The sequence below is a fragment of the Salmo salar genome, chromosome 07 (assembly GCF_965601325.2).
Source record: "Salmo salar chromosome 07, fSalSal1, whole genome shotgun sequence".
Lineage (NCBI taxonomy): Eukaryota > Metazoa > Chordata > Actinopteri > Salmoniformes > Salmonidae > Salmo > Salmo salar.
In genome coordinates, this window is record NC_138297.1 from 50328356 (window position 1) to 50356202 (window position 27847).

The 27847-nt window shown below is 42.4% G+C and overlaps 1 protein-coding gene across 6 annotated transcripts; it reads left to right on the forward strand.

Annotated features, from left to right (window-relative positions):
- Positions 1 to 1562: 1562 nt before the first annotated feature.
- On the forward strand, positions 1563 to 26799 carry LOC106609475 (insulin-like growth factor 1). 6 transcript variants are annotated; one of them, XM_045722085.2, is made up of 5 exons: positions 1563 to 1692; positions 5315 to 5474; positions 15764 to 16026; positions 19529 to 19564; positions 21846 to 26799. In XM_045722085.2, exons 2-5 carry the CDS (start codon positions 5321 to 5323, stop codon positions 21903 to 21905), a joined length of 513 nt encoding a protein of 170 aa, XP_045578041.1. In that variant the 5' UTR covers positions 1563 to 1692; positions 5315 to 5320; the 3' UTR covers positions 21906 to 26799. The 6 variants fall into 6 exon arrangements, with proteins under 6 accessions (XP_045578041.1, XP_014063821.1, XP_014063817.1 ...); XM_014208342.3 differs by lacking the exon at positions 1563 to 1692 and adding an exon at positions 3519 to 3803; XM_082977741.1 differs by lacking the exon at positions 1563 to 1692 and adding an exon at positions 3741 to 3803 and having other exon boundaries at positions 15764 to 15945.
- Positions 26800 to 27847: the final 1048 nt, after the last annotated feature.

Below are 27847 nucleotides of genomic sequence, written 5' to 3' on the forward strand. Positions count from 1 at the left end.
CGTGGTGGGGCATAGACAGCTTACGGTAATTAAAAAGCTGTTTCTCAGGGTTTTTCCTACATCAAGAGCACTCGTTGAACTACTGGCAACTTGTGCATACTTGAATTGTATTGGTATGATTGCATCACCCAGGATTTGCATAGTGTTCACTGTTCTGACAGAATCCTGTGTCAGTAAGCACGTTGACACTGATAGGATGAATAGTCTCAGAGGAACTGTCCTATGTGCCGTAAAAGAGAGAGTTTGGGAATTTTGACAATGATTAAATAATGACAGCATTATTAAACATTGATAATAAATACATGGCTCTTAATAATAGAACTGCAATCCTGCAAGTTGAGGAATAGCTTTCTCCTGTATCACAATTTCCAGAGATATTGACCTGATACCCTGGTAGCTGGGTAATATTTGCTTTGTTAACATGATTTCTGAATGTCTTCTGAGTAGGGTTTCATAAAACCAGGAACTTTCAATAAATTCCTTGGTTTTTCAGAAATCCTGGTTGGAGGATTACGGACTTCCTGCTTATTCCCTCCTGACTCCAGGAATCCTCCGACCAGAATTTTCAGAAAACCAGGGAATTTATTGAAAGTTCGTGGAATTTGGCAACCCTACTTCTGAGCACACTAGGCTATTTCTGCAAATGTTCTCTTACTGGAATCCAGCATGTTCATCAATCTGACACGGATAGTTAAACTATCATAGAACAGTATTTAAATTGGGATTTGATCATCAACAGGCGCCATGGAATTTCCTGCCCACTTCACCGAAACATTTGTGACCCCTACATGTTGCTACGGCAACGGCAAGTATCAAAACAAGCACCCCTCTCGCTCTGCTGCTCCATGACGCACCTTTATTTCTTCCATATGAACAGACATGGTATGGCACCGAAATATGTTTTTGATAACACATGCACACACATCAGCACCACACCCCTCTTTTTCATTGAAACCCACTCCACATCACTGAGTAGATTAAATACTGGGGGAAAAAACTAACTTACCCCCTCTCTCACACAATGAATAGCTTAGTTTGCCAAGTTCATATGAATATTTTTGGGTTGAAATCACTGATCAGAAAAGAACAGCCTAACTCACAGAGCCATCTCAAACTAATCAAGAGGGAATAGTTCACCCCAATTAAGATCAATGCTATGAAGGAGAAGAATAAAACAGGGTTGAGAGCACAGAGTCTAACTGCTCTCTCAGCCCCCTGTGTGTCCTCATGTGAACTTAAAATGCTTATCTTTCTCATATACGCATCTGTATGCTGGACCATTGTATTTACCTCTGGCCTGGCTGTTTGGCAGGTCAGTCCAGACAGAGGACGCTGTCAGCACCTCTTCCCTGTCCAGAATCCCTGTGAGTGAAAACAAGCCTTTTCCTGGTCAATGAGTTCAAGGGGGCGGAAGCGACAGAGAGAGAGAGAGAGAGACAGAGAAAGTTAGAGAGAGAGAGAGAGAGGAGAGCGAGGGATAGAGAGAGAGACAAGGCAAGAGAGGGAGAGAGAGAGAGAGAGAGAGAGAGAGAGAGAGAGAGAGAGAGAGAGAGAGAAGGGCAGACAGACAGAAAGGGAGAATACAAGAGACAGAGAAAGAGAGACAGGGAGAGAGAGTGAGAGAGAGAGAGAGCTGGCAGAGGTACAACCCTGAATGCTGCATATTGGAGTGGGCAGGAGAAGGAAAGGAAGGTCAGTCTACTACTGCATTGGGGGATAATCAGACAAGAACAGGTCATCATTATAGCCATACCCCAGTAGTAATGATAACAGTCATATTTATCATAATTCATGGAAGTGGGTCTTATAATTACCTGAGAAGATGGTTGCCAAATTAGATGAGCTTTTCATCAGAAAACACGGATTGATAGCGAGGTTTCTGTACGTTTCTTGGAACCAGAGGAGTTTTATTTGGATTTCCCTGATTTGACAAGGTCAGCTCAAGCAGCTTTGTCTTTAATCAGGAGTGCATCATTGTTTACTATTATATGGTTACTCGTTACCATGACACAATACACAGCAGGGAGTGAAAATGTGTATGGTACATTGTGCTCCTGTTTTGTGCCATTCAGCATGTTGGATGATAATGCCCCAATGTTCTGAACTGAAGAGAGAGACATTGAATTAAAGGTTATGACAATACACCCAATCCGCTGGAGCTGTAGCTAAGCCAGGGGCAGGGAGGACCTTTGGAGGCATTAGGCTTTGGGGTGGATAGGATGTTGGGCTTGATCATAGTTATCGAGGCATCTTGAAACCTTTTATATTCCCTGCTGGGGCCTTAACACTGGTAATATTGTTATGCATAACATATTGCATTGAGTGGAAACTGTATATGAATGTAGTCACTATCTGCCCATATTAGGTTTAAATAGGTGAATTGAATGTCCTCATACACCCTGTGACATCTTTGAATATGCTTGCATGTTGTGACCCACTTTGGTGGCATTATAAGTTGTCATCTTTGCCTGTTTGTGTCCACGCACTGCCCTCTCTAGATGCGTCCTTGTTTATGTGATGCGCTGACACTGTCTGAGCTAACTGGAGCTGTGCTGCTGATATCCTGCTTTATGATTGGGTCAGCACTGATCTCCTGTTTAGTGATTGGATCAGTGCTGGCGAAACCAACCCTCTTTAAGCCCTGGGACAATTAGGCAGTGGTCTTTCAAAACACTGCCCTTTATTGGAAAAAAGAGGATTGTCCTATTCAAGGGTATACATATTTTCCATGGAAAGAGTGCTGTTGTCAACAGATACTGAGACACATGTCAATTCAAGGGGAGAGCAAGGTGCAGATTCACAGATTGGGAAAAAGGCCACATTTGGGCTGTCAAGTGGCAGTACATTGTTCAGTGACAAACACTGAGTGGTCATAATATTTGCATTGTAAAATATGATTTATTGCCATGGTGTGCACAGATAGACCTGACAAGAGGACATTTAAAACTACATTTATAGAACTATATGAATGATCAGGTGGTTAGATGTAGGATTTTAATCCTGATGACCTGAGGACAGGGATGATATTCACATATATGAATATAAACGTATATAAATTGTATGAAAAAAGAGACCAACGTGCAGGCTATCCATTGAAACTGTTGACTGTGTGTGCACTGCACATAAACACTCAAATAGTCTAGTCTAGTTTATGAAAATCTTTAAATCATGATGATGAATCAGCCCACTAAATCAAAAGTTGGAGATAGATATGTATATAATAGATGATGAATATGAAGACACATAGCCTACATGTGCCACATAAATTACGCACGAGCGCTTCGTGGACAATAATTCTATTTTCCAACGCCTATAACAATTCATCCATGAGATGTCTACACATAACACGCTTTGAGAAGAGCGGGTGGTATGGGTCTTGTTCTATCTTGAACTACTAACCAAGCCTTAAAGAGATCAAAATTCAATCCCATTCTAAGAAAAGTATAAATGATGACGTTATTTGAATATGTGCCCAAAATCCTTAATGAATAACTTAGGATGAGGAGAAGGCAAACGCTGCCCCAGCTGTTTCCTGTTGAAAATGTCTGTGTAATGTAGATACATGTGAGGGATTTTCTCTCTAAATCCGTCTCCTGTTCGCTAAATCTCACTTCTCCAAAACGAGCCTGCGCAATGGAACAAAGTCGGAATATTGAGATGTGACATTGCCTGCATCTTATCCTCTTTCTCACTGTTTTTAATGACTTCAAACAAGTTCATTTTTGCTGGGCTTTGTCGTGCGGAGACCCGTGGGGATGTCTAGCGGTCATTTCTTTCAGTGGCATGTATGTGATGTCTTCAAGGTAACTTTAAATCATTTCCTTTGACACCAGATTGTCACCTTACTTACTATTTTTTTTGTTTTTTTTGTTTGTTGCAAGAACCAACCTGATTTATTTGCAGTATCAAAGCACAAATTAATAAAGACCCATGTTTGATTATAGCAGATGATTTTAGTTCAGGGATTTAAGGTACAAATCGGTTTTATTATAGACTATTTCAACATGTCTATCAGAACATGTCAGCAGGTAGATTTGCATGCATTTTCTGTGAGTGCACGTTTGACTGATTTCACATAGACATTCTTTGTAGCCTAGCTATAACATTTACTTTAATTGACTTTACGAAAATAAGGTTATGTTGGCATGTCTGAGTGCATGAGTTAACACACTCGTGTGGACGTTTCAATGCGTTTCCAGCATGAGTTTCGACACGTTTGCGCAGTGCGCGCTGACCGGTGCCGTTACCATGAATATAAACCACTAATGTTGCTGCATACGTTACTGAACTTTCAAAGTAATTTCTGCTGACTCCGCATTTGGATACCACATTGGATTGTAGGAAAACAAACAATAAGGAAGGGCTTAAGGCGTCGAAGAAGGCGCCCTTTGGGTAGGATAACTATGTGGTAGCGGTTGTGATGTATATGAATCCTGTGTATATTCTCTTTATTATGTAAATTTGTCCCGTTATGCTTCATCTGCTGGGTTTGGCGCGTGGACCGTTTTCCATCTCATGTTTGGATAGGCAAGATCCTTGGCTCTGTGGCTCCTGTCCTGAACGATCGTTTTTGGAGCTGAGAATGAGAGAAACAAAGGACATCATTGCATTATCTTAAAACTAAGCCTACTTAAAGAAGATAAACCACTGTTTTGGAACAAACGATTTTAAAGAGATCTTATCGCCTTGATTGATTTATGCATTCGTTTTATGCATTTATGCATTCGCATACCTTTCTCTCTGTGACTAATTCCTATGCAACTGTTCTTTATTATGACACCCCAAAAGTTTGATTATCGGGTTGTGAAACATAACTGCCTGATGGCTGAAGGAATATTATCAGTGAAATAGCCTACAGACAAGATAATGATGTGTATGGGCTTCGAACCGGGAAAGCACCCTCTCCTCAGGAAGCGGCTCGTGCAGTCACCGCTCCATGCATCCTAATATGCTTGTAAGGGTTAATACACTTCAAGGGCCGTACGTAAGTCGTGCGTAAATCGTGAACAAAACTTATAGACTGGTATTATTGTAGGCTCTTTGTATTATGATTGAGTGATTGTTTTGGACGTCACGGTTCCATAGACACCTGTTCCTTCACTTATTGTGAACCTATTAGAAACGCTAGCTATATATTTCTCAAATGTATAGTAATCAAAATGACGATGCTGTTGAAATAGGCTGGTGAAGGCATATGAAATCACTGCCATCACGTTATACTGACACTGGTGAAATATGATATGGAAGGTGAGACTGACGACATTCCCAGACTGCCATGCCCTACTAACTGTGCCCTTCTCCCCATTGAACGCAGAGTGCGATGTGCTGTATCTCCTGTACCCACACCCTCTCACTGCTGCTGTGCGTCCTAACCCTGACTTCGGCGGCAACAGGGGCGGGGCCCGAGACCCTGTGTGGGGCGGAGCTGGTGGACACGCTGCAGTTTGTGTGTGGAGAGAGAGGCTTTTATTTCAGTAAGTGCACCTTTTATTTATTCATAAAGGATTGCTGCTGCTCCATTCTCCCAAAGCGCTAATGCGCAATCTCATAAATTAAACAGTATCAGATCTCTCTCATCTGGCCTTCACTTTCTAATAATCATTCTCTCTGTCTTTTTCCTCACTCCTATTAAACATTTCAGCTGTATCAGATTTGAAGAGTTGATGAGAATAGAAGCCTATGTATATTTAGTCTCTATCCCTGACTGTGATGGACTACTGACTTAGACTAATGGCATATATAGAATCACATGATGCAATGCCCTTGAAGCAGGAATGAGGTTCTGGGGGTTGCTGAGAGGTAAATGAAGTGTAGAATGATGTTAAACAGCTATATGTATATTATGCTCATTGAAACCGCTGCTGGGTCTATGGGGATGGGGTTTTAAGTGGAATTGAGGCTGACTATCTGTAAGAAGGAGGAGGGAAAGACATAAATGTTGCAGTGAACTTTTTTTCCACCAGAAATGGGGAAAGCTACCCAAAGAAAACCATCCGCTAAGAATCCAGGACTTAAATCTCCTATTTTCCGTTGAAGGCACAAAGGCCAGAACAACATGCAATATATGGCAGTGCTGAGTTGTTTCAAGGTGTTGCGTTCTCCCACTCATCAGTAGCCAGTGTTCCTATGACATGGACCCTGATCCTTCCCTCAGGGGACTACTTCTTCCCATTACAACCATGGACTCAGAAAGGTTGTGGTTTGGCTCATTAGTGCCATATACTGAATGTGGTGCCTTGAGGGTCCCTAGCTGGCATTGAATGAAATCACTGCACATTCAAGTGTCAAGTCTCTCTTTACCACCTCTCCAAGGCTAAACAGTTATTGTGCACCATCTTTTTGTATCTCTGACATTGACATATCAATACAGCTCAGAGATGTCAATCATCTTGAAAGAGGCTCTGTGCTCCAACTTAATCAGACTTAATTGAAAGTTCTCTTGAGGGGGTGGGGGGGTTTGACTAATTGTGACAGAGTTGAGAATATTTGCGTGATAACAATTCTTCTGGGAACTTGATGAAATATTTAATATGTGTAAAGACTTTTGATGAGGTGTGAGACGATCTGGGAGATTTGATGATGTGAGACTGTGAAAGGGGTTTATGTGTTCTCTGAGTGTTTAAGGGATTTCTGAACCTTTTTTATAAATCAGGCTACTTCACATGGCCTATGGAATATAATCTTGAGTAGCCAGAACTTGCTACATTGCCTTGTATTTGGAATAGAACTGTATCTTCAACAATATTATTCTATGATGATTAATTGATGAACCGAACAATGGACATAAATAGCAAATCATTCCTACCATGAACTCACAGACCTCAGACAGATCTTATCTGGCTCTGGGAATTCAATCTGTCAAGGTTTGGAACTAGACTGCATACCTCCATTTGACTATATACTGTACTGTGCGATCATTGAGCTGCAAAGTACCCACCCATCCAATGCCTTGTTCTCGTGTTAAAAAAGGTACATTGAGACTAGGACATTTCAGGCACACTCCATCCTTTCTGGAAAGGAACATTGAGGTATGTACAGCAGGTGGCTCGCTGTGTGGACAGTATGTCTCTCTCTCCTGCTGTCAGATGGAACCACATGTGTAACAATGAGTCTTTAAGTGAGATATCTGGATTATCCATTTTCGGCTCTGTCGTCTCTTGCACTGGGAAGTGTGACAGCTCCGTGTGGTCGTCAGGTCTGGTCTGCTCTTGACCTGAACTCTTCCCCTCCAGTCTGCTGCACCATGTTGAACTTGACAGCCACCGTAGTGATGATGTGTCCCCAGAGTGTTGCAGTGACACTGGGCTTTCTGCGGGCTGAGACGCTGGGCCAATCCACCTTACCCACCATGTCACTGGTAAAGTAGCCTCACTTGCCTTTCAAGACTTCATATTTCATTACCTTGACAGAAATGTGAAATACTACTCGGTGGAAAAATATTTTATTGAAACAAAATGTGGTCTAAAGAAGAAAAACTAAATCCACAACCGTAGTCAGTTTTTCCAATTATTAGCCTGACCTAGAAATCCTCAGTTGTCTTAGTAATGCTTTAGCAGGCAAACTCCTCCCGGGTTGAGTGGAGTAGAGTGGATATACAGACATACCGTGAATCTGGTATTCTTGGGGGTCTTTTGGACAGAATCTGGGTAACCCCAGTTTGCAAATAGGAACACTGGACGACAGGAAAATTGGGAGGAAAATCGGTAGGAACATTCTCTGATCAGTGGGGTACTGTAGATTCTCTGGAAGACATGAATCAACTCTTCCTGAGCTTTTATTCTAGATCACACCCACTTCCTGTAATGTACTCTGGATGAAGCTGGTTATTCTATTCTGAAGAATTTCCTCTCACAGTCTAAAAGTGAACCCCTATGATGCACCTACACTCCAGAGCACTAGGATGTGGAAAATTACAACTGACTAAAATGAAAAAGGACTTCTCTTCTTTCTCTTAGTAACTCCATAAATACAATGTCATGGCATATACCAAATCTCCAATGTGGATGATGCTGGTTGTATTCGTAAATGTATTAGTCATATACATTTTAGTCAGAAGGAACCATGTCAGGGTCAGAGATAAACCTATTCAGCAAAAGGCACAGAGATTCAGCCACACAGGGCAATAGACAAACCAGTCTTGTCCTTTTTGTCTCATAAGGCCATGTCATAAGCTACTAGTTCAGAGAGTTGTACATGAGAAACATTTATAGTCGAGATGAAAACGAATTCAGATTGGCACTGTGCCATCGCCCTCCCAACAGCATGTAGTTTAAACAGAATGAGGAACAGAGGAGGGGAGTAAATTGCTTTTAAGCAGCCATTGATGAGCCATCCTATCCTTTCTCAGCCTTGTTTGTCTCTCTGTGTCTATTCTATTTGAAGCAGCTGGAGTAGGAGAGTGGAGAACGTGTAAACAGCACATCAGCCTCACTACACACACAGCTAGGCCTTGTCCCAGAGCAACAGGGGATTATGGGGGATTACAGGATGATCAGGATGCCCCCCTCCCGTCCACCTCCCCACCTCTCTAGTTTTACACACTGGACCTGAACACACACACACTCAGCAGAAGGCACTCAGCACTAAAGAAAGAAAGGCCTCCTGTTTGCACTTTGTGTGCACTTTGTCACTGTGAAAAGGTGTTGTTTTTCCATGGAGTGCTGAAATGAGAACGTTGGCCCTCCTCACTAAAGAACTACTCTGCAGAACAAAGAGACATCTCATGAAAAGGACAGGATGGGGATGTTAGATTTGAGTTCTGTCAGTTTGGAGTCAAATATATAAACGCAACATGTAAAGTTTTGGTCCCATGTTTCATGAACTGAAATAAAAGATCACAGACATTTTCCATACGCACAAAAAGCTAATTTCTCTCCAATTTTGTGTACAAATTTGTTTACATCCCTGTTAGAGAGCATCACTCCTTGCCAAAATAATCCATCCACCTGACAGGTGTGGCATATCAAGAAGCTGATTAAACAGCATGTTCATTACAAAGGTGCACCTTGTGCTGGGGACAATAAAAGGCTACTCTGAAATGTGCAGTTTTGTCACACAAGACAATGCCAGAGATGTCTCAAGTTTTGAGGGAGCGTGCAATTGACATGCTGACTGTTGGAATGTCCATCAGAGCTATTGCCAGATAATTTAATGTTAATTTCTCTACCATAAGCCGCCTAACCACGCCAGCCCAGGACCTTCTTCACCAGCGGGATCGTCTGAGACCAGCCACCCAGACAGCTGATGAAACTGAGGAGTATTTCTGTTTTCTAATATAGCCCTTTTTTGGGGAAAAACTCATTCTTATTGGCCGGCTTATCCCCTCCCAGGCCCACCCATGGCTGCGACACCTGCCCAGTCATGAAATCTATAGATTAGATCCTAATGAATTTACTTCAATTGACTGATTTCCTTATATGAACAGTAATTCATTAAAATCATTGAAATTGTTGCATGTTGCATTTATATTTTTTACTTTGGAAAGTATTCAGACCCCTTGATTTTTTCTACATTTTGTTACGTAACAGCCTTATTATAAATTGATTACATTTTTCCCCCTCATCAATCTACACACAATACCCCATAATGACATAGCAAAAACATTTTTTTTAAAGAAATGTTTGCAAATGTATTATAAATTAAAAACTGAAATATCCCATTTACAAAAGTATTCAGATCCTTTACTCAGTGCTTTGGTGAAGCACCTTTGGCAGCGATTACAGCCTTGAGTCTTCTTGGGTATGACGCTACAAGCTTAGCACACCTGTATTTGGGGAGTTTCTCCCATTCTTCTCCGCAGATCCTCTCAAGCTCTGTCAGTTTGGATGGGGAGCGTTGCTGCACAGCTATTTTCAGGTCTTCCGAGATGTCAGATTGGGTTCAATCCGGGCTCTGGCTAGGCCACTCAAGGACATTCAGAGACTTGTTCCGAAGCCATTCCTACGTTGTCTTGGCTGTGTGCTTAGGGTCGTTGTCCTGTTGGAAGGTGAACCTTCGCCCCCAGTCTGAGGTCCTGAGCGCTCTGGAGCAGGTTTTCATCAAGGATCTCTCTGTACTTTGCACTGTTTATCTTTTCCTCGATCCTGACTAGTCTCCCAGTCCCTGCCACTGAAAAACATCCCCACAGCATGATGCTGCCACCACCATGCTTCACAGTAGGCATGGTGCCAGGTTTCTTCCAGATGTGACGCTTGGCATTCAGGCCAAAGAGTTCAATATTGGTTTCATCAGACCAGAGAATCTTATTTCTTATCATCTGAGAGTCCTTTAGGTGCCTTTTGGCAAACTCCAAGTGGGCTGTTATGTGCCTTTTACTGAGGAGTGGCTTGCAACTGGCCACTCTACCATAAAGGCCTGATTGGTGGAGTGCTGCAGAGATGGTTGTCCTTCTGGAAGGTTCTCCCATCTCCACAGCGGAACTCTTGAGGTGGTTACAAACTTCTTCCATTTAAGAATGATGGTGGCCACTGTGTTCTTGGGGACCTTCAATGCTGCAGAAATGTTTTGGTACCCTTCCCCAGATCTGTGCCTCAACACAACCCTGTCTCGGAGCTCTACGGACAATTCCTTTGACCTCATGGCTTGGTTTTTGCTCTGACATGCACTGTCAACTGTGAGACCTTATATAGACAGGTGTGTGCCTTTCCAAATCATGTCCAATCAATTGAATTTACCACAGGTGGACTCCAATCAAGTTGTAAAAACATCTCAAGGATGATCAATGGAAACAGGATGTACCTGAGCTCAATTTTGATTCTCATAGCAAAGGGTCTGAATACTTATGTAAATAAGGGATTTATGTTTTACAGTTTTTAAACATTAGCAACATTTTCTAAAAAACGATTTTCGCTTTGTCATTATGGGGTATTTACACACTATTTATTGTGTGTAAATTGATGAGGATTTGTATTAATTTAATCCATTTTAGAATAAGGCTGTAACGTAACAAAATGTGGAAAAAGGGAAGGGGTCTGAATACTTCACAAATGCACTGAACATAACAAATAAAATCTTATAACTTCAGCATGAGCATGAGCACAATAATGGTAGTTAAAGGTACGGTTTATATTTCAACCCATGCCTCTCTGCTGTTGTGGCACTACCATCATGCTGTGGGCGGCAGGTAGCCTAGTGGTTAGGGCATTGGGCCAGTAACCGAAAGGTTGCTAGATCGAATCCCAGAGCTGACAAGAATCTGTCGTTCTGCCCCTGAACAAGGCAGTTAATCCACTGTTCCTAGGCTGTCATTGTAAATAAGAATTTGTTCTTAACTAACTTGCCTAGTTAAATAAAGGTAAAAAAAAATAGACTGCCAAAAGGTCAATGCTGCTTGATGAAAAGGTCCCTCTAGCTTGTGTGCATCTCAGACAGGTTGGTCTAAACAGGCTGCCTTGCTCTTCAGCTAAGACATTGTTGACTGACTTAACAAAGATCCCAGTGGGATCAAAACCTCATCTTGTGTGCATCTTAATAAACCACTGGGGAGCATTACCGAGTTGCAGACATTCCTTCTTTCAAGTCATGATGGAGTCTCTCTCTACGCAGCCAAACAATTGTTATGCAGCGCTTAGATCACAATCTAATCTATTCAAACTCATTCACCCTACGCAAATGGGCCCCCTTCCATCCAATAGATGTATGCAACAACACACAACACCAAAACAAAACTGCACCCTAATCTGTAGTGGGTGTCTGTCTACAACACAGTAACACAAACAGAAGACGTGTAGCCTACCACTAATCTGCCATGCCCTGAATGGTTGCAACCAAACTCCAAAACAATAGCCTTTACCAATCACCACGGACCCCCCTTCTCAAACAGCCTGTTTCTCACACTGTCCACCGGGCCGGGTGGCCACACCACACGGCAGGCAGGAGAAGGTGGTTTATCTGAGTTTGTTTACGACAACAGCACACAGGACGCCAACTCTTTGTTCGTGGGGGATTACAGTCAGTTATCCCTTGAAACGTGGCACTTAAAACCTCCCAAAACCTATTCCACCTGATTACTGATGCTTTCTGCTTTTTACAACCAGCTACAGATGATTCTTCTACATGTTAAAATCTGCATCCAGATGATTTTTCTCTCCTCTCCAGCTGTTTGTTTAGAAGGTTACAGGTTATTTTGAGAATAATAGCGGATGTTCATTTGGAGGGCTTTATTGGGAGGGATTGGAAAACAGGGCCAGCACAGTGGACTCCTGGCTCATAATACAACCTGTCTGATTGAATAATCACAAGCTTGGCCTTGCAAGAAGGTTTCCCTCGTCATGAAAATTCCTTGTTATACGTCAGCAACAATGGTTAAGTGACAATTTATCATGGTTTATTCTGGCTTAATTACAACATGCCATTCAGTAAGCGGGGGTTAAAGATGCACTCCGCGATCTTAAGCACAAAAAAATTGCATGAATTGGATTTGTAAGATATCATATGAATTGCAAAATTTGTAACATATCAAACAAAATGGATGACATAGTACATTTAAAAAAAAATGTATTGTCACAGTGAAATGTGTTGTTTTAGAGGGTCAGCCATAGTAGCACGGTGCCCCTGGAGCAAATTAGGATTAAGTGCCTTGCTCAAGGGCACATTGACAGATTTTTTACATTGTCGGCTCGGGTATTCAAAACAGCGACCTTTCGGTTACTGATAAAAATACTCTAACCGCTAGGCTACCTTGCCGCCCTACACAATGGAATGACGTAGTACACAAAAAACAGGGAACCGTTTTGGCTCGTGAGCATCACTATCAAAACTACTTGCTGAAATTATACAAAAGTTAGAGAGTGCATCTTTAACTGGGCCCAGCTGAAGACACAAAGAGAGATGAAGTTATGAAAGTCCTAATATAGTCTTCAAACAATGAGACCTGCTACATTTCATTCTCAAGGTGAAAACTGGTGTATTCCATGTGCAGTTCTCATTGTAAAGAGGCTATAACATGGCCTGATTACTTATAGCCTACATTGTGGTGGTAAAATCCTCAAAACAATGACTGACCTTGTTGACCTGGACATAGTTCAAGCTCATCATACAGGGGAGGTCTGAGGTCTATAACTATTGACCTTGGGTGAGAACTAGAGCACCTTGCCTGCTGAATCAACTATTCTTGCTGTCCAGTGCAGCAACGTCAACCTTTAAGCCAGTATAGAACCATCTCACCTTCAACCCTTTTCTAGTATAGAACCATCTCACCTTCAACCTTTTTCTAGTATAGAACCATCTCACCTTCAACCTTTTTCTAGTATAGAACCATCTCACCTTCAACCTTTTTGTAGTATAGAACCATCTCACCTTCAACCTTTTTCTAGTATAGAACCATCTCACCTTCAACCTTTAAGCCAGTATAGAAACATCTCAACTTCAACCTTTTTCTGGTATAGAAACATCTCAACTTCAACCTTTTTCTAGTATAGAAACATCTCAACTTCAACCTTTTTCTAGTATAGAAACATCTCAACTTCAACCTTTTAGCCAGTATAGAACCCTCCCACCTTCAACATTTTAGCCACTATAGAACCCCCTCTCTCACCTTCAACCTTTTAGCCAGTAAAGAACCCTCTCACCTTCAACCTTTTAGCCAGTATAGAACCCTCTCACCTTCAACCTTTTAGCCAGTATAGAACCCTCTAACCTTCAACATTTTAACTAGTATAGAACCCTCTCACCTTCAACCTTTTAGCTAGTATAGAACCCTCTAACCTTCAACCTTTTAGCTAGTATAGAACACTCCTACCTTCAACCTTTTAGCCAGGATAGAACCCTCTAACCTTCAACATTTTAACTAGTATAGAACCCTCTCACCTTCAAACTTTTAGCTAGTATAGAACCCTCTAACCTTCAACCTTTTAGCTAGTATAGAACCCTCCTACCTTCAACCTTTTAGCCAGTATAGAACCCTCTTACTTTAATCATTTTAGCCAGTATAGAACCCTCTCACCTTCAACTATCCATGAACACACGCCTGTTCTCATCATCTGACTTGAGATCAGTGTTTTCTCCTACACAGTACAACTCCCTCCATAATCTTTCTTCACACTGTACCCAGGGTCCTGACTGAGAACTGTGGAGAGATGCATCTGTTTCTGAATTGGAGCTCCTCTCTGTCCAAAACAACATTGTCAAGATAAGGAAGGCATAGAGCAGAAGTTAATGCACTTTGTCAGCACTGGCAGGCTCCCGGGCCAAGAGCTATTAACTCTGAAAGGGAAAGGCATTTCCTCCTTGTAAATGCCATATTACATTATTATTATTTCATTTGGTAACAGGGAAAAGCCTATCAAGGCTATATTGCCCGAGGTGAGCGGGGAATTGTAAATGGAGAGTGGGATATTTTTTTAAAGGCCACTGAAAGAAAGTGGGTTTGGAGAGAGGGAGTCGAAAGCTGTTGGCATTCAGGTGTCAAAGCAACTCCTAACTTCCTCCTCCTTCCACTCACATCACTGTAGAATGTGACTTGGGTTCTCAGCGAAGTGCTCAGATTCCGATTCATACTGAAGAGCACCAGACCTCCAAGTGAGCCTCTCTGGCTTTTCACCACTGGAGGCTGGTGAGGGGAGGACGACTCATAATAATGGCTAGAATGGAGTGAATGGACTGATATCGAACACATGGAAACCATGTGTGTGATGTGTTTGATACCATTTAATTTATTCTCTTCCTGCCATTACTATGACACCCCCCCCCACACACACACAATTTAGGTGCCAACAACTGCCTGTCTTTTGCACGTATGGGAACTATGGGTCTAGACATGGTTCAGGAAAGCCATACAGTTGTTAGTAAACAACAGCATGGCTGCATTGTAACAGAATCCACAGTATCCAGAGTTCAACTGGCTCTGAGATTGTCAGCAATAAAGGGCTGCTGGGTTGCCAGGTGAAAATGTGAATGAAACGACCAACCCGTCCGCCAGAGGGTGTGGCTTAGGCCTGGGCCTACTTTCTCTGCAGGCTGATTGGGCCCTGAGGGGTTGAGGTTTGGCCTAATGGGTTTAAAATGTCCGAACGTGATATTCTCAATGTTACGGTGACCGTGACCATTTTACTGCCTCACGGTTGCCAAAAAGGGTCCGCACAGCGCAATGCAATACCCTGTAAATTTTGCAGTGAAGAAATCAATGTCATTAACACTGTCCATATATCAGAATAATCAAGTCCACAACCATGCCGTTAGCACTCAGCTATTACAGGGCCCAGGGCCTGGCGCACAGCCACAAATGATTACAGCTTTTTGGATTAATTCAGCTCACAGATATAAAACCTTCCAGGACATCTGCACTAAAGAAGTTGGTCCATATCCAAGACTGTATTGGGTTATGTTGTATATGATTCCATTGGCTCTTTAAAGCACCTGTGGTTGACTTAACATACCCATGACACAACACTTAACATGCCTATGACCTCTACCTTTACCTCAACGTTTAACTTCGACCTATAACATGAAGACAAACATACACGGAGGTCCAAAGACATATAATCCTAAGCAACAAGCTGTCTTCAGTTATCTTTTTTAATTATTTACAGAACAAACTGGAACGACAGCCATCCTTGCTCTTTATATGCTCTCTGCATGCTCTCTACATGCTCTCTACATGCTCTCTACATGCTCTCTGCATGCTCTCTACATGCTCTCTACATGCTCTCTACATGCTCTCTGCATGCTCTCTACATGCTCTCTACATGCTCTCTACATGCTCTCTACATGCTATTTACGTCTTCACATGTAGTAACACAAATTCTTCTTCCTTTCTGTCCCTCAGGTAAACCAACGGGCTATGGCCCCAGTTCACGGCGGTCACATAACCGTGGTATTGTGGACGAGTGCTGCTTCCAGAGTTGCGAGCTGCGGCGGCTCGAAATGTACTGTGCCCCTGTCAAGTCTGGCAAGGCAGCTCGCTCTGTGCGCGCACAGCGCCACACAGACATGCCAAGAACACCTAAGGTTAGTACTGCAGTGCAAAACGTGGACAGAGGCACAGAGCGTAGGACAGCACAGCACCCAGACAAGACAAAAACCAAGAAGGTGAGCACAGCACCAAACAGATATACATTATAAGAGGATGCACAGTTGACATCAGCGAAACTGAATGGACATAGATATAGAACATTGTAGTGGGTCTTTCAGTATATTTGATTTTTAGATCATACAGTGCATTCAGAAAGTATTCAGACCACTTGACTTTTTCCACATTTTGTTACGTTACAGCCTTATTATAAAATTAATTTAATTGTTTTCTCTCATTAATCTACACACAATACCCCATAATGAAATATGAAACTAAAATATCCCATTTACATAAGTATTCAGACCCGTTACTCAGTACTTTGTTGAAGCACATTTGGCAGCGATTACAGCCTCGAGTCTTCTTGGGTATGACGCTACAAGCTTGGCACACCTGTATTTGGGGAGTTTCTCCCATTCCTCTCAGCAGGTCCTCTCAAGCTCTGTCAGATTGGATGGGGAGCATTGCTGCACAGTTATTTTCAGGTCTCTTCAGAGATGTTTGATCGGGTTCAAGTCTGGGCTCTGGCTGTGCCACTCAATGACATTCAGAGACTTGTCCCAAAGCCACTCCTGCTTTGTATTGGCTGTGTGCTTAGGGTCGTTGTCCTGTTGGAAGATGAACCTTCGCCCCAGTCTGAAGTCCTGAGCGCTCTGGAGCAGGTTTTCATCAAGGATCTCTCTATACTTTGTTCCTTTCATCTTTGCCTCGATCCTGACTAGTCTCCCAGTCCATGTCGCTGAAAAACATCCCCACAGCATGATGCTGCCACCACCATACTTCACCGTATGAAGTATGATACTTCACCGTACGGCCCCTCTCCCTATTGCTCAGTTTGGCCGGGCGACCAGCTCTAATAAGAGTCTTGCTGGTTCCAAACTTCTTCCATTTAAGAATGATGGAGGCCACTGTGTTATTTTTAAATTATTTTATTTAACCTTTGTTTAACTAGGCAAGTCAGTTAAGAACAAATACTTATTTTACAATGACGGCCTACCCTGGCCAAACCCTCCCCTAACCCGGAGGACGCTGGGCCAGTTGTGCGCCGCCCTATGGGACTCTCGATCACGGTCGGTTGTGATACAGCCCGGGACCGAACCAGGGTCTGTAGTGACGCCTCTAGCTCTGAGATGCAGTGCCTTAGACAGCTGCGCCACTCGGGAGTATTGAAGGTTCTTGGGGACCTTCAATGCTACAGACATTTTTTGGTACCCTTCCCCAGATCTGTGCCTCAACACAACCCTGTCTCGGAGCTCTACGGACAATTCCTTTGACTTCATGGCTTGGTTTTTGTTCTGACATGCACTGTCAACTGTGAGACCTTATATAGACAGGTGTGTGCCTTTCCAAATCATGTCCAATCAATTGAATTTACCACAGGTGGACTCCAATCAAGTTGTACAAACATCTCAAGGATGATCAATGGAAACAGGATGCACCTGAGCTCAATTTCGAGTCTCATAGCAAAGGGTCTGAATACTTGCAGTAACTCACAAAAGTGAGTACACCCCTCACATTTTTGTAAATATTTGAGTATATCTTTTCATGTGACAACACTGAAGAAATGACACTTTGCTACAAGGTAAAGTGGTGAGTGTACAGCTTGTATAACAGTGTAAATTTGCTGTCCCCTCAAAATAACACAACACACAGCCATTAATGTCTAAACCGCTGGCAACAAAAGTGAGTACACCCCTAAGTGAAAATATCCAAATTGAGCCCAAAGTGTCAATATTTTGTGTGGCCACCATCATTTTCCAGCACTGCCTTAACCCTCTTGGGCATGGAGCTCACCAGAGCTTCACAGGTTGCCACTGGAGTCCTCTTCCACTCCTCCATGACGACATCACGGAGCTGGTGGATGTTAGAGACCTTGCACTCCTCCACCTTCCGTTTGAGGATGCCCCACAGATGCTCAATAGGGTTTAGGTCTGGAGACATGCTTGGCCAGTCCATCACCTTTACCCTCAGCTTCTTTAGCAAGGCAGTGGTCGTCTTGGAGGTGTGTTTGGGGTCGTTATCATGTTGGAATACTGCCCTGCGGCCCAGTCTCCGAAGGGAGGGGACCATGCTCTGCTTCAGTATGTCACAGTACATGTTGGCATTCATGGTTCTCTCAACGAACTGTAGCTCACCAGTGCCGGCAGCACTCATGCAGCCCCAGACCATGACACTCCCACCACCATGCTTGACTGTAGGCAAGACACACTTGTCTTTGTACTCCTCACCTGGTTGCCGCCACACACGCTTGACACCATCTGAACCAAATAAGTTTATCTTGGTCTCATCAGACCACAGGACATGGTTCCAGTAATCCATGTCCTTAGTCTGCTTGTCTTCAGCAAACTGTTTGCGTGCTTTCTTGTGCATCATCTTTAGAAGAGGCTTCCTTCTGGGACGACAGCCATGCAGACCAATTTCATGCAGTGTGCGGCGTATGGTCTGAGCACTGACAGGCTGACCCCCCACCCCTTCAACCTCTGCAGCAATGCTGGCAGCACTCATTCGTCTATTTCCCAAAGACAACCTCTGGATATGACGCTGAGCACGTGCACTCAACTTCTTTGGTCGACCATGGCGAGGCCTGTTCTGAGTGGAACCTGTCCTGTTAAACCGCGGTATGGTCTTGGCCACCATGCTGCAGCTCAGTGTCAGGGTCTTGGCAATCTTCTTATAGCCCAGGCGATCTTTATGTAGAGCAACAATTCTTTTTTTCAGATCCTCAGAGAGTTCTTTGCCATGAGGTGCCATGTTGAACTTCCAGTGACCAGTCAGTATGAGGGAGTGTGAGAGCGATGGCACCAAATTTAACACACCTGCTCCCCATTCACACCTGAGACCTTGTAACACTAATGAGTCACATGACACCGGGGAGGGAAAATAGTTAATTGGGCCCAATTTGGACATTTTCACTTAGGGGTGTACTCACTTTTGTTGCCAGCGGTTTAGACATTAATGGCTGTGTGTTCTGTTATTTTGAGGGGACAGCAAATTTACACTGTTATACACGCTGTATACTCACTACTTTACATTGTAGCAAAGTGTCATTTCTTCAGTGTTGTTACATGAAAAGATGTACTCAAATATTTACAAAAATGTGAGGGGTGTACTCACTTTTGTGAGATATTGTATGTAAATAAGGTATTTCTGTTTTTAATTTTGGATACATTTGCAAACATTTCTAAAAGCCAGTTTTTGCTTTGGCATTATGGGGTATTGTGTGTAGATTGCGGAGGACATTCTTTTATTTAATCCATTTTAGAATAAGAATATAACGTAACAAAATGTGGAGAAAGTCAAGGTGTCTGAATACTTCCGGAAGACACTGTGTGTCAGGCTTTTTCCAGAGCATGCACTCCAAGTTAAGATGTTAAGGCTAAGACTTGCTGATGAGGACAGAAAACACCAATAACTGACTTTTAGCCCTTAGAGAGTGGCTAACTATTCCATTGTGGACAATAAATTACCACAGTGGAAAGCAAATGTGTCATATCTCAACGGTTTTATTATTTTTCCTGACAGAAACCTTTATCTGGGCATAGTCACACATCTTGCAAGGTAGGCTGTTTGTCCTTCACTACTGCAGTGGTACTTTCCTACTATAACTACACAGAACAAAAATATAAATGCAACATGCAACAATTTCTAAGACTTAACTCAAGAGTTACAATTCATATAAGGAAATAAGTCAATTGAAATAAATTAATTAGGCCCTAATCTATGGATATCATATGACTGGGAATACATATATTCTAAAGAAAAGGTAGGGGTGTGGATCAGAAAACCAGTCAGTATCTGGTGTGACCAACATTTGCCTCATGCAGCGCGATACATCTCCTTCTCATAGAGTTGTTCAAGCTTGTGATTGTGGCCTGTGGAATGTTGTCCCACTCCTCTTCAATGGCTGTGCAAAGTTGCTGGATATAGGCGTGAACTGGAACATGCTGTGGTACACGTCAATCCAGAGCATCCCAAACATGCTCAATGGGTGACATGTTTTGTGAGTATGCAGGCCATGCAAAAACTGGGACATTTTCAGATTCCAGGAATTGTGTACAGATCCTTGCGTCATGGGGCCATAGATTATCATGCTTAAACATGAGGTCATGGCGGCAGATGAATGGCACGACAATGGGCCTCAGGATCTCGTCACGGTATCTCTGTGCAAATTGTCATCAATAAAATGGAATTGTGTCCGTAGCTTATGTCTTCCCATACCATAACCCCACTGCCACCATGGGGCACTCTGTTCACAACGTTGACATCAGCGCAAACCGCTCACCCACACTTCTGCCCAGTACAGTTGAAACCGGGATTCAACCGTGAAGAGCACACTTTTCCAGCCAATGGCCATCGAAGGTGATCATTTGACCACTGAGGTCGGTTACGATGCCAAACTGCAGTCAGGTCAAGACCCCGGTGAGGATGAAGAGCACGCAGATGAGCTTCCCTGAAATGGTTTCTGACAGTTGTGCAGAAATTCTTTGGTTGTGCAAACCCACAGTTTCATCAGCTGTCCGGGTGGCCGCAGGTGAAGAAGCCAGATATGGATGTCCTGGGCTGGCGTGGTTACACGTGGTCTGCGGTTGTGAGGCCGGTTGGACATACTGCCAAATTCTCTAAAGAGGAATAATTTGAGAAATTAACATTCAACTCTCTGGCAACAGCTCTGGTGGACATTCCTGCAGTCAGCATGCCAATTGCATGCTACCTCAAAACTTGCGACATCTGTAGCATTGTGTTGTGTGACAAAACTGCACATTTTAGAGTTGCCTTTTATTGTCCCCAGCACAAGGTGTACCTGTGTAATGATCATGCTGTTTAATCATCTTATTGAAATGCCACACCTGTCAGGTGGATGGATTATCTTGGCAAAGGAGAAATGATCACTGACAGGGGTGTGAACAAATTTGTGGACCAAATTTGAGAGAAATAAGCTTTTCGTGCATATGGAAAATGTCTGGGATCTTTTATTTCAGCTCATGACCAACACTTACATGTTGTGTTTATATTTTTGTTCAGTGTAGAATATAGCATGCTATGATTGGTACCATGACTACCATCATATTTGATGCATACTTGTCATTGTTATAAGTAGCTGTTTATACCTTCGTTTAGTAGATACAAAGTCAATGACTCCTTGGCCAGGTTACAACAGAATAGTCAGCATATATTGACTTCTTTGTGAGAGGGAAGGAAATACAAGCACAGAATTTAATTAGAAAATCAATCCCAGTCCAACCGAAGTTGTCAACCCAACAGGAAGAAACGTTTCTTTCCTCTCCCTTAGTTTCCCAATTCCACCTGTGTGTCCATGTCGTCCTTTTAAGCTTGGACTTGGTGCATTTTACAACTCTCCTCAAAAAAAGAAAGCCATTAGCGAAGAGGCGGAGGACTAAGTGGTTTTTGTGGTAGACCCATGGGCACTCTCTCTCCCAGACAGATTCTACTTTCATACTGTACATTTTGTGCTGAAACCCTGGTCCTCAGATTGCAACAGATTTGTGGCATGCTAGTTACAGAGGGTAACGGCATGCATATAATCACATTGATTTATTCATGTGCAGAGGGACAGTGTGTTGAATGTCAGTGCCGCTCTGGTGGCTTGTGGTTTAAATATGACCTATCAGCTCTGGTAGGGAGGATACTTGATACTGTACTGTTTGTGGCTCTTTCACTATAGCAAAAGGTTATGAAATCATCACCCATTAATTGTACAGCTGTGTTGTTCTAGGCACAGGCACTGGGTTTTGACCCAAAGCTGTTTTTTCCCACTCTCCTAATCCACTTATCTAATGTTTCTCCTCCTAAAAATCTGTTCCCCCTCCACCCTTTTCAGGAGGTACATCAGAAGAACTCAAGTCGAGGAAACACAGGGGGAAGGAACTACCGAATGTAGAAGAAGACAGAAGCTAACGGACAGGTGGACAGGGATGAGAGAAGGGTGTGCCCATACCTGGTGCCCCTGTGGAATGGTTCACTGTAAAACAACAAAAGGTGGATAATGGTACAATGCTAATGGTAATAAGCTTTGTGTGTAATGTCTCTAGCTGAGAGTTAAAGTGCGGGGGTTATATGAGAGGTATTTTGATTATTTTATACACTGCACCATTTCATATTGGAAGGAATTATATTCCATGTCAAACCAATGTAACAGACTAGTTTAGCTGCTTACACATCAAAGAGCTTCTTCTTCTTATACCTCCATGTGTCAGCTGAGCTATAGTGTCCCTGGTGGCCTCTGATAGGCTCTGTGCTACATACAGCCAATAGGAGGGCAGCCAGCAGTTTTACCTGTCTGTCTGTCTAATGGAGCCAAAGGTCCATCCTCTTTACCTGAACTCTGAAAGAGTTCAAGCTTTACACTGAGAGGTTGGGCCATGCAAAGTAGTCGGGCTATTGGATAAGTAATCCCCCCATTCTCATCTAACAACCACTGCTTTGATAATATATTAGAACCTCAAGAGAATGTTATTTCAGCTTCAGTCAGTTCTGGCCAAAAGATGATTTCACAGTTGTCACGTGTTTCATTAAGGCTATTTATTTACTATTGTCTGCTTCAACAGACGATAAGCATGTTACATGCAACCATACCATAAGAACCTGGCTTTGAGGCAACAATATGACCAGAGACCTATTCTGATGATACAATCTTCTTGTACTGCTAAGCCATTCTAGTGAAACTGACAGTAATATTATATTCTGTACTGTAAACAGAAAGTTTGGAGGAGATTAAATTTATATTTAATTTGTAAAGACTCACCGTAGATTCTCTGGATCTAATATGTGGTCTGATTAAAAATGGATTCTAATGCAGAGGACAGGACAGAGGGGCGCTAAAAATAGCCAGCTACAGGAAGACGATTAATGATTGATTTCACTTGGCCTGCATTCTTTTATTTTGTTAGCTTAGGGAGGGACCTTTGCTTCTTCTGTATGAACATGGACTGCATGGATTTTTCATTAAAAAGCTATAAAATAAACAGCAACACATATAGTGTTGCAACTCAAATACAGTTAGAAACACAGAAACACACACCTACAAATAAACAGGACTGCAGTTGAAAAATGCTGTACACACACACAGTCCGTTTTGTGGCTAAGCCACTCAGAGCTCTGCTACTATGAGCAAGGTTCACACAATGGTTCCATCAGACCATGTTCTGAGAATTCCTGTGTTTGCGTCAGGATTACAGAGAGTAATGGCTGTTTGCACAATCTGGATGCCTGACAGTCTTACTGTACCATTTCAGCAACCTGACAACCCATCACATCTCTTCCTCCTCTGTCAGTGTATAATCAACCAATACTCCCATTTATGTTATCCTATGCATTCTTCTACTATTATTGTACATGATGGTATCATATAGCAAAACCGTATTAAGAAAATCCTATCCACTGTATAATGGTGCTATTTTGTAGTTTGTTACTTGCAACGGTGGGCTAAAACAGGAAGAGAAAGAGAGATGGCAAAGCTTATCGTTGGAGGTCGTCCCTTTTGCACAGCCTTGTGGCCACCATTTTATTAATAGTGTTTTTATTTGTAAGCGATTTCAATAAGGTAGTAGTATATAAGCGAGCAAATGTCTTTGTGTGAAATCTGTGAATGCATGAAAAAAAAGTATCATGTTGTGGTCCCAAGAAGGCAAAACGCTATTTTTTCTACTGTTTTTAAATTATTGTTACTCAATATAGATCCCTATGCCAAATAACTTGACAAAAAGCACTGTGAACTGTGATCCTTCAATAATATTAAGGTGTTAAAAGTCATAGTGTACTTTTGTTTGTCCTGAACGAAATGTATGTAAACGCACCACATTGATGATCAGAAAGCCAAGGCATTAACGCTTACGAATATGTATGATTAAGGTTGAATGATTTGTTTTGTAAAACCATGCCCATGTGTTAAAGAGCTTAAGTGACACAGCGAATCAGATCTGGTTCTCAGCTCCCCACAAAGTAAGACATGTTTTATTTATTACAACTTTTTACAATTTTGGGTTGTTGATGCATGTGGACATCAATAAAATGGGATAGAAATGATCAAAAAAAGTATTAAAATAACGGTCTGACCTAAAGTATTAATGTGGTACTTATATCCTTACATCTATCAGCAACCCACAGCTGTAATCATCACCACATACAATACAATGCAGTTGTTGTGTAGTGGTTAAGATTAGGACTCCATCTTGTCCATTCACATACAGTGGGGGGAAAAAGTATTTGATCCCCTGCTGATTTTGTATGTTTGCCACTGACAAAGAAAAACGCATGTCAAAAATGTTATAAATTGATTTGCATTTTAATGAGGGAAATAAGTATTTGACCCCATCTCAATCAGAAGGATTTCTGGCTCCCAGGTGTCTTTTATACAGGTAACGAGCTGAGATTAGGAGCACACTCTTAAAGGGATTGATCCTAACCGCAGCTTGTTACCTGTATAAAAGACACCTGTCCACAGAAGCAATCAATCAATCAGATTCCAAACTCTCCACCATGGCCAAGACCAAAGAGCTCTCCAAGGATGTCAGGGACAAGATTGTAGACCTACACAAGGCTGGAATGGGCTACAAGACCATTGCCAAGCAGCTTGGTGAGAAGGTGACAACATTTGGTGCGATTATTTGCAAATGGAAGAAACACAAAAGAACTGTCAATATCCCTCGGCCTGGGGCTCCATGCAAGATCTCACCTCGTGGAGTTGCAATGATCATGAGAACGGTGAGGAATCAGCCCAGAACTACACGGGAGGATCTTGTCAATGATCTCAAGGCAGCTGGGACCATAGTCACCAAGAAAACAATTGGTAACACACTACGCCATGAAGGACTGAAATCTTGCAGCGCCCGCAAGGTCCCCCTGCTCAAGAATACATATACATGCCCGTCTGAAGTTTGCCAATGAACATCTGAATGATTCAGAGGACAACTGGTGAAAGTGTTGTGGTCAGATGAGACCAAAATGGAGCTTTTTGGCATCAACTCAACTCGCCGTGTTTGGAAGAGGAGGAATGCTGCCTATGACCCCAAGAACACCATCTCCACCGTCAAACATGGGGGTGGAAACATTATGCTTTGGGGGTGTTTTTCTGCTAAGGGGACAGGACAACTTCACCGCATCATTTGACGGGGCCATGTACTGTCAAATCTTGGGTGAGAACCTCCTTCCCTCAGCCAGGGCATTGAAAATTGGTCGTGGATGGGTATTCCAGCATGACAATGACCCAAAACACACGGCCAAGGCAACAAAGGAGTGGCTCAAGAAGAAGCACATTAAGGTCCTGGAGTGGCCTAGCCAGTCTCCAGACCTTAATCCCATAGAAAATCTGTGGAGGGAGCTGAAGGTTCGAGTTGCCAAACGTCAGCCTCGAAACCTTAATGACTTGGAGAAGATCTGCAAAGAGGAGTGGGACAAAATCCCTCCTGAGATGTGTGCAAACCTGGTGGCCAACTACAAGAAACGTCTGACCTCTGTGATTGCCAACAAGGGTTTTTCCACCAAGTACTAAGTCATGTTTTGCAGAGGGGTCAAATATTTATTTCCCTCATTAAAATGCAAATCATTTTATAACATTTTTGACATGCGTTTTTCTGGATTTATGTTGTTGTTATTCTGTCTCTCACTGTTCATATAAACCTACCATTAAAATGATAGACTGATCATTTCTTTGTAAGTGGGCAAACGTACAAAATCAGCAGGGGATCAAATACTTTTTCCCCCCACTGTATAGCTACGGACGATATTGCCAGGTGAATTGAAAGCCAGGATGACCTCTATGGCCGCATCCCATTTGACCCTCCATGAGATGCATGTATGTGGTTTTAAAAATTAGGTTGTTGATTTTGCTCCTATTATCAGCACGATTGTCCTTCAGTACCATATCACCAGACTGATACCAAAGATCTCAGCTAAATGAAGACACAATCTAATTCAACTTGCATTGTCAGCTTTGTATTTAATGAAAGACAGTTTAGGTAAACTGACAACTGTCAATCATAAGCTATCACATTTGATCGATGTCTCCATCCATCTGATCAGCTGTTCAGCTATGCTAATGCTGCTTGAGTAATACAAGTGTACGTTTCATTCATCCCCTGAAGCATACGCTGGTCAGACTGACCCCAGTTCAGTTCTACACTCTTAGGCTTCGGCTGTCCCCATAGGAGAACCCTTTTTGGTTCCAGGTAGAACCCTCTGTGAAAAGGGTTTTTCGTGAAAACAAAAGGGTTCTACCTGGAACCAAAAAGGGTTCTTCATTGGGTTAACCTATGGAGACAGCTGGAGAACTCTTTTAGGTTCTAGATAGCACATTTTTTTCTAAGAGTGTAGTTCTCCCTGAAACAAAGCTGAAGATGGAAGTTTACCATGTGGGACTTTGTGGGACTGTCAATATGCAGGCATAAAGGATAATAATGGTGGCCTCTTGAGAGGCAGCAACAGAGGAAAGCTATGAGCATGATAGAATCTAGATTTTTAATCCAGTTATCTGACTCCCAAAACACTATTTTGACTGATTCTTTGTCACCATTTATCTCACAATTAGCAGATACAATGTCACAAACAGGAATGAAAACTGTATTTTGAATTACATATAGGAACTTGACTCTATCAAGCGCTCTAGAATAGGAAAACATTTGAATTGATTGCCATGGGATTCCAAAGCTCACCATCATCTAAGAAACTGTTTAATTACAGCGCTGTTATTTCTGGTGCTCGATTGCCTTCTGTAGAAAATGTTTAAATACTGACAGATTGTTCACCATTCCTGCTGAATAAACCACTTGTCAACATTATGACAACGTCTGGGCACTTATTTCATATCATTTGTCATGCTCATGTCAGAATGTTCTGCAGGCACGTTTGAGAAACCTTTGAATATCCTCCGTTAATAAAATAACATGAAGATGTCTTTACCACTGTTACTTGGCAAGCAAACATAAGAAGAAAAACATAAACAGCCAGGTGAACAGTTTTCTTTCTTGTATCAGTATTTGGAGTGTAATTGTTCACCATGTCCCTCTCGCTTGATGCAAGGGAAAACCAACCAATGAACGTCAAGTATGAATATCCAATGGATGTAATGAAACTGAGAGGTCCAGGAGACTTTCTACAGCAACGCATCTTATTAACACACAATTCTCCCTATTATGTAATTATAGCACAGTAAGCTATCCACAGCAGACCTGTAAAATAAACCTTGGTGTCACTGACATAGACATTAGTGTTGCATTCTAACAAAGCTCACTTTTGTCTCTCTGAGCATGTGCAAAAACTATAAAAATCAATTATGTCCGTCGGCTGTATGTCAACACATGATTCAGATTGGAGATCATTTCACCATCAGTCTGAAACTGAATACACACTGGATGACAAAGTGATACTTCCTAAAAGATGGCATGTTCCGCCAAGGCAAACAGAGTCGGTGTGGGTTCACTGAGGGGAGAGCTGCGCCTGCGTTTTCAGCTTTTTAGAGGACGGACGGCTCTGCAGTGACAGGACAAAGCTTTCATTCGCTGTCAGCACTTTTTTATGAATATATAACCAAACATTTAAGTCATTTTCACAGATAAATTGGCCTTCTGGCTTCCATTCAGCAGACATAACAGTTTCAAGTGTGGAGCAGGGAGTTGGCAAGCGTCTGGCCCGGCGATCCTGGATGGTATTTCATACAAGCCTCTCAATGACTAATACAAGATCAATTATTAGGCCCGAATAGACAAATTGCAGTTTGCAAGCTTGCAGGATTTAGAGTTTAAATAAATCTCCAAGAAACCTCTGCTGGATACAAGAGGCTGGGTATTGGGGTAACTGCATAGAGTGGTTTGGACCACAATGACCACA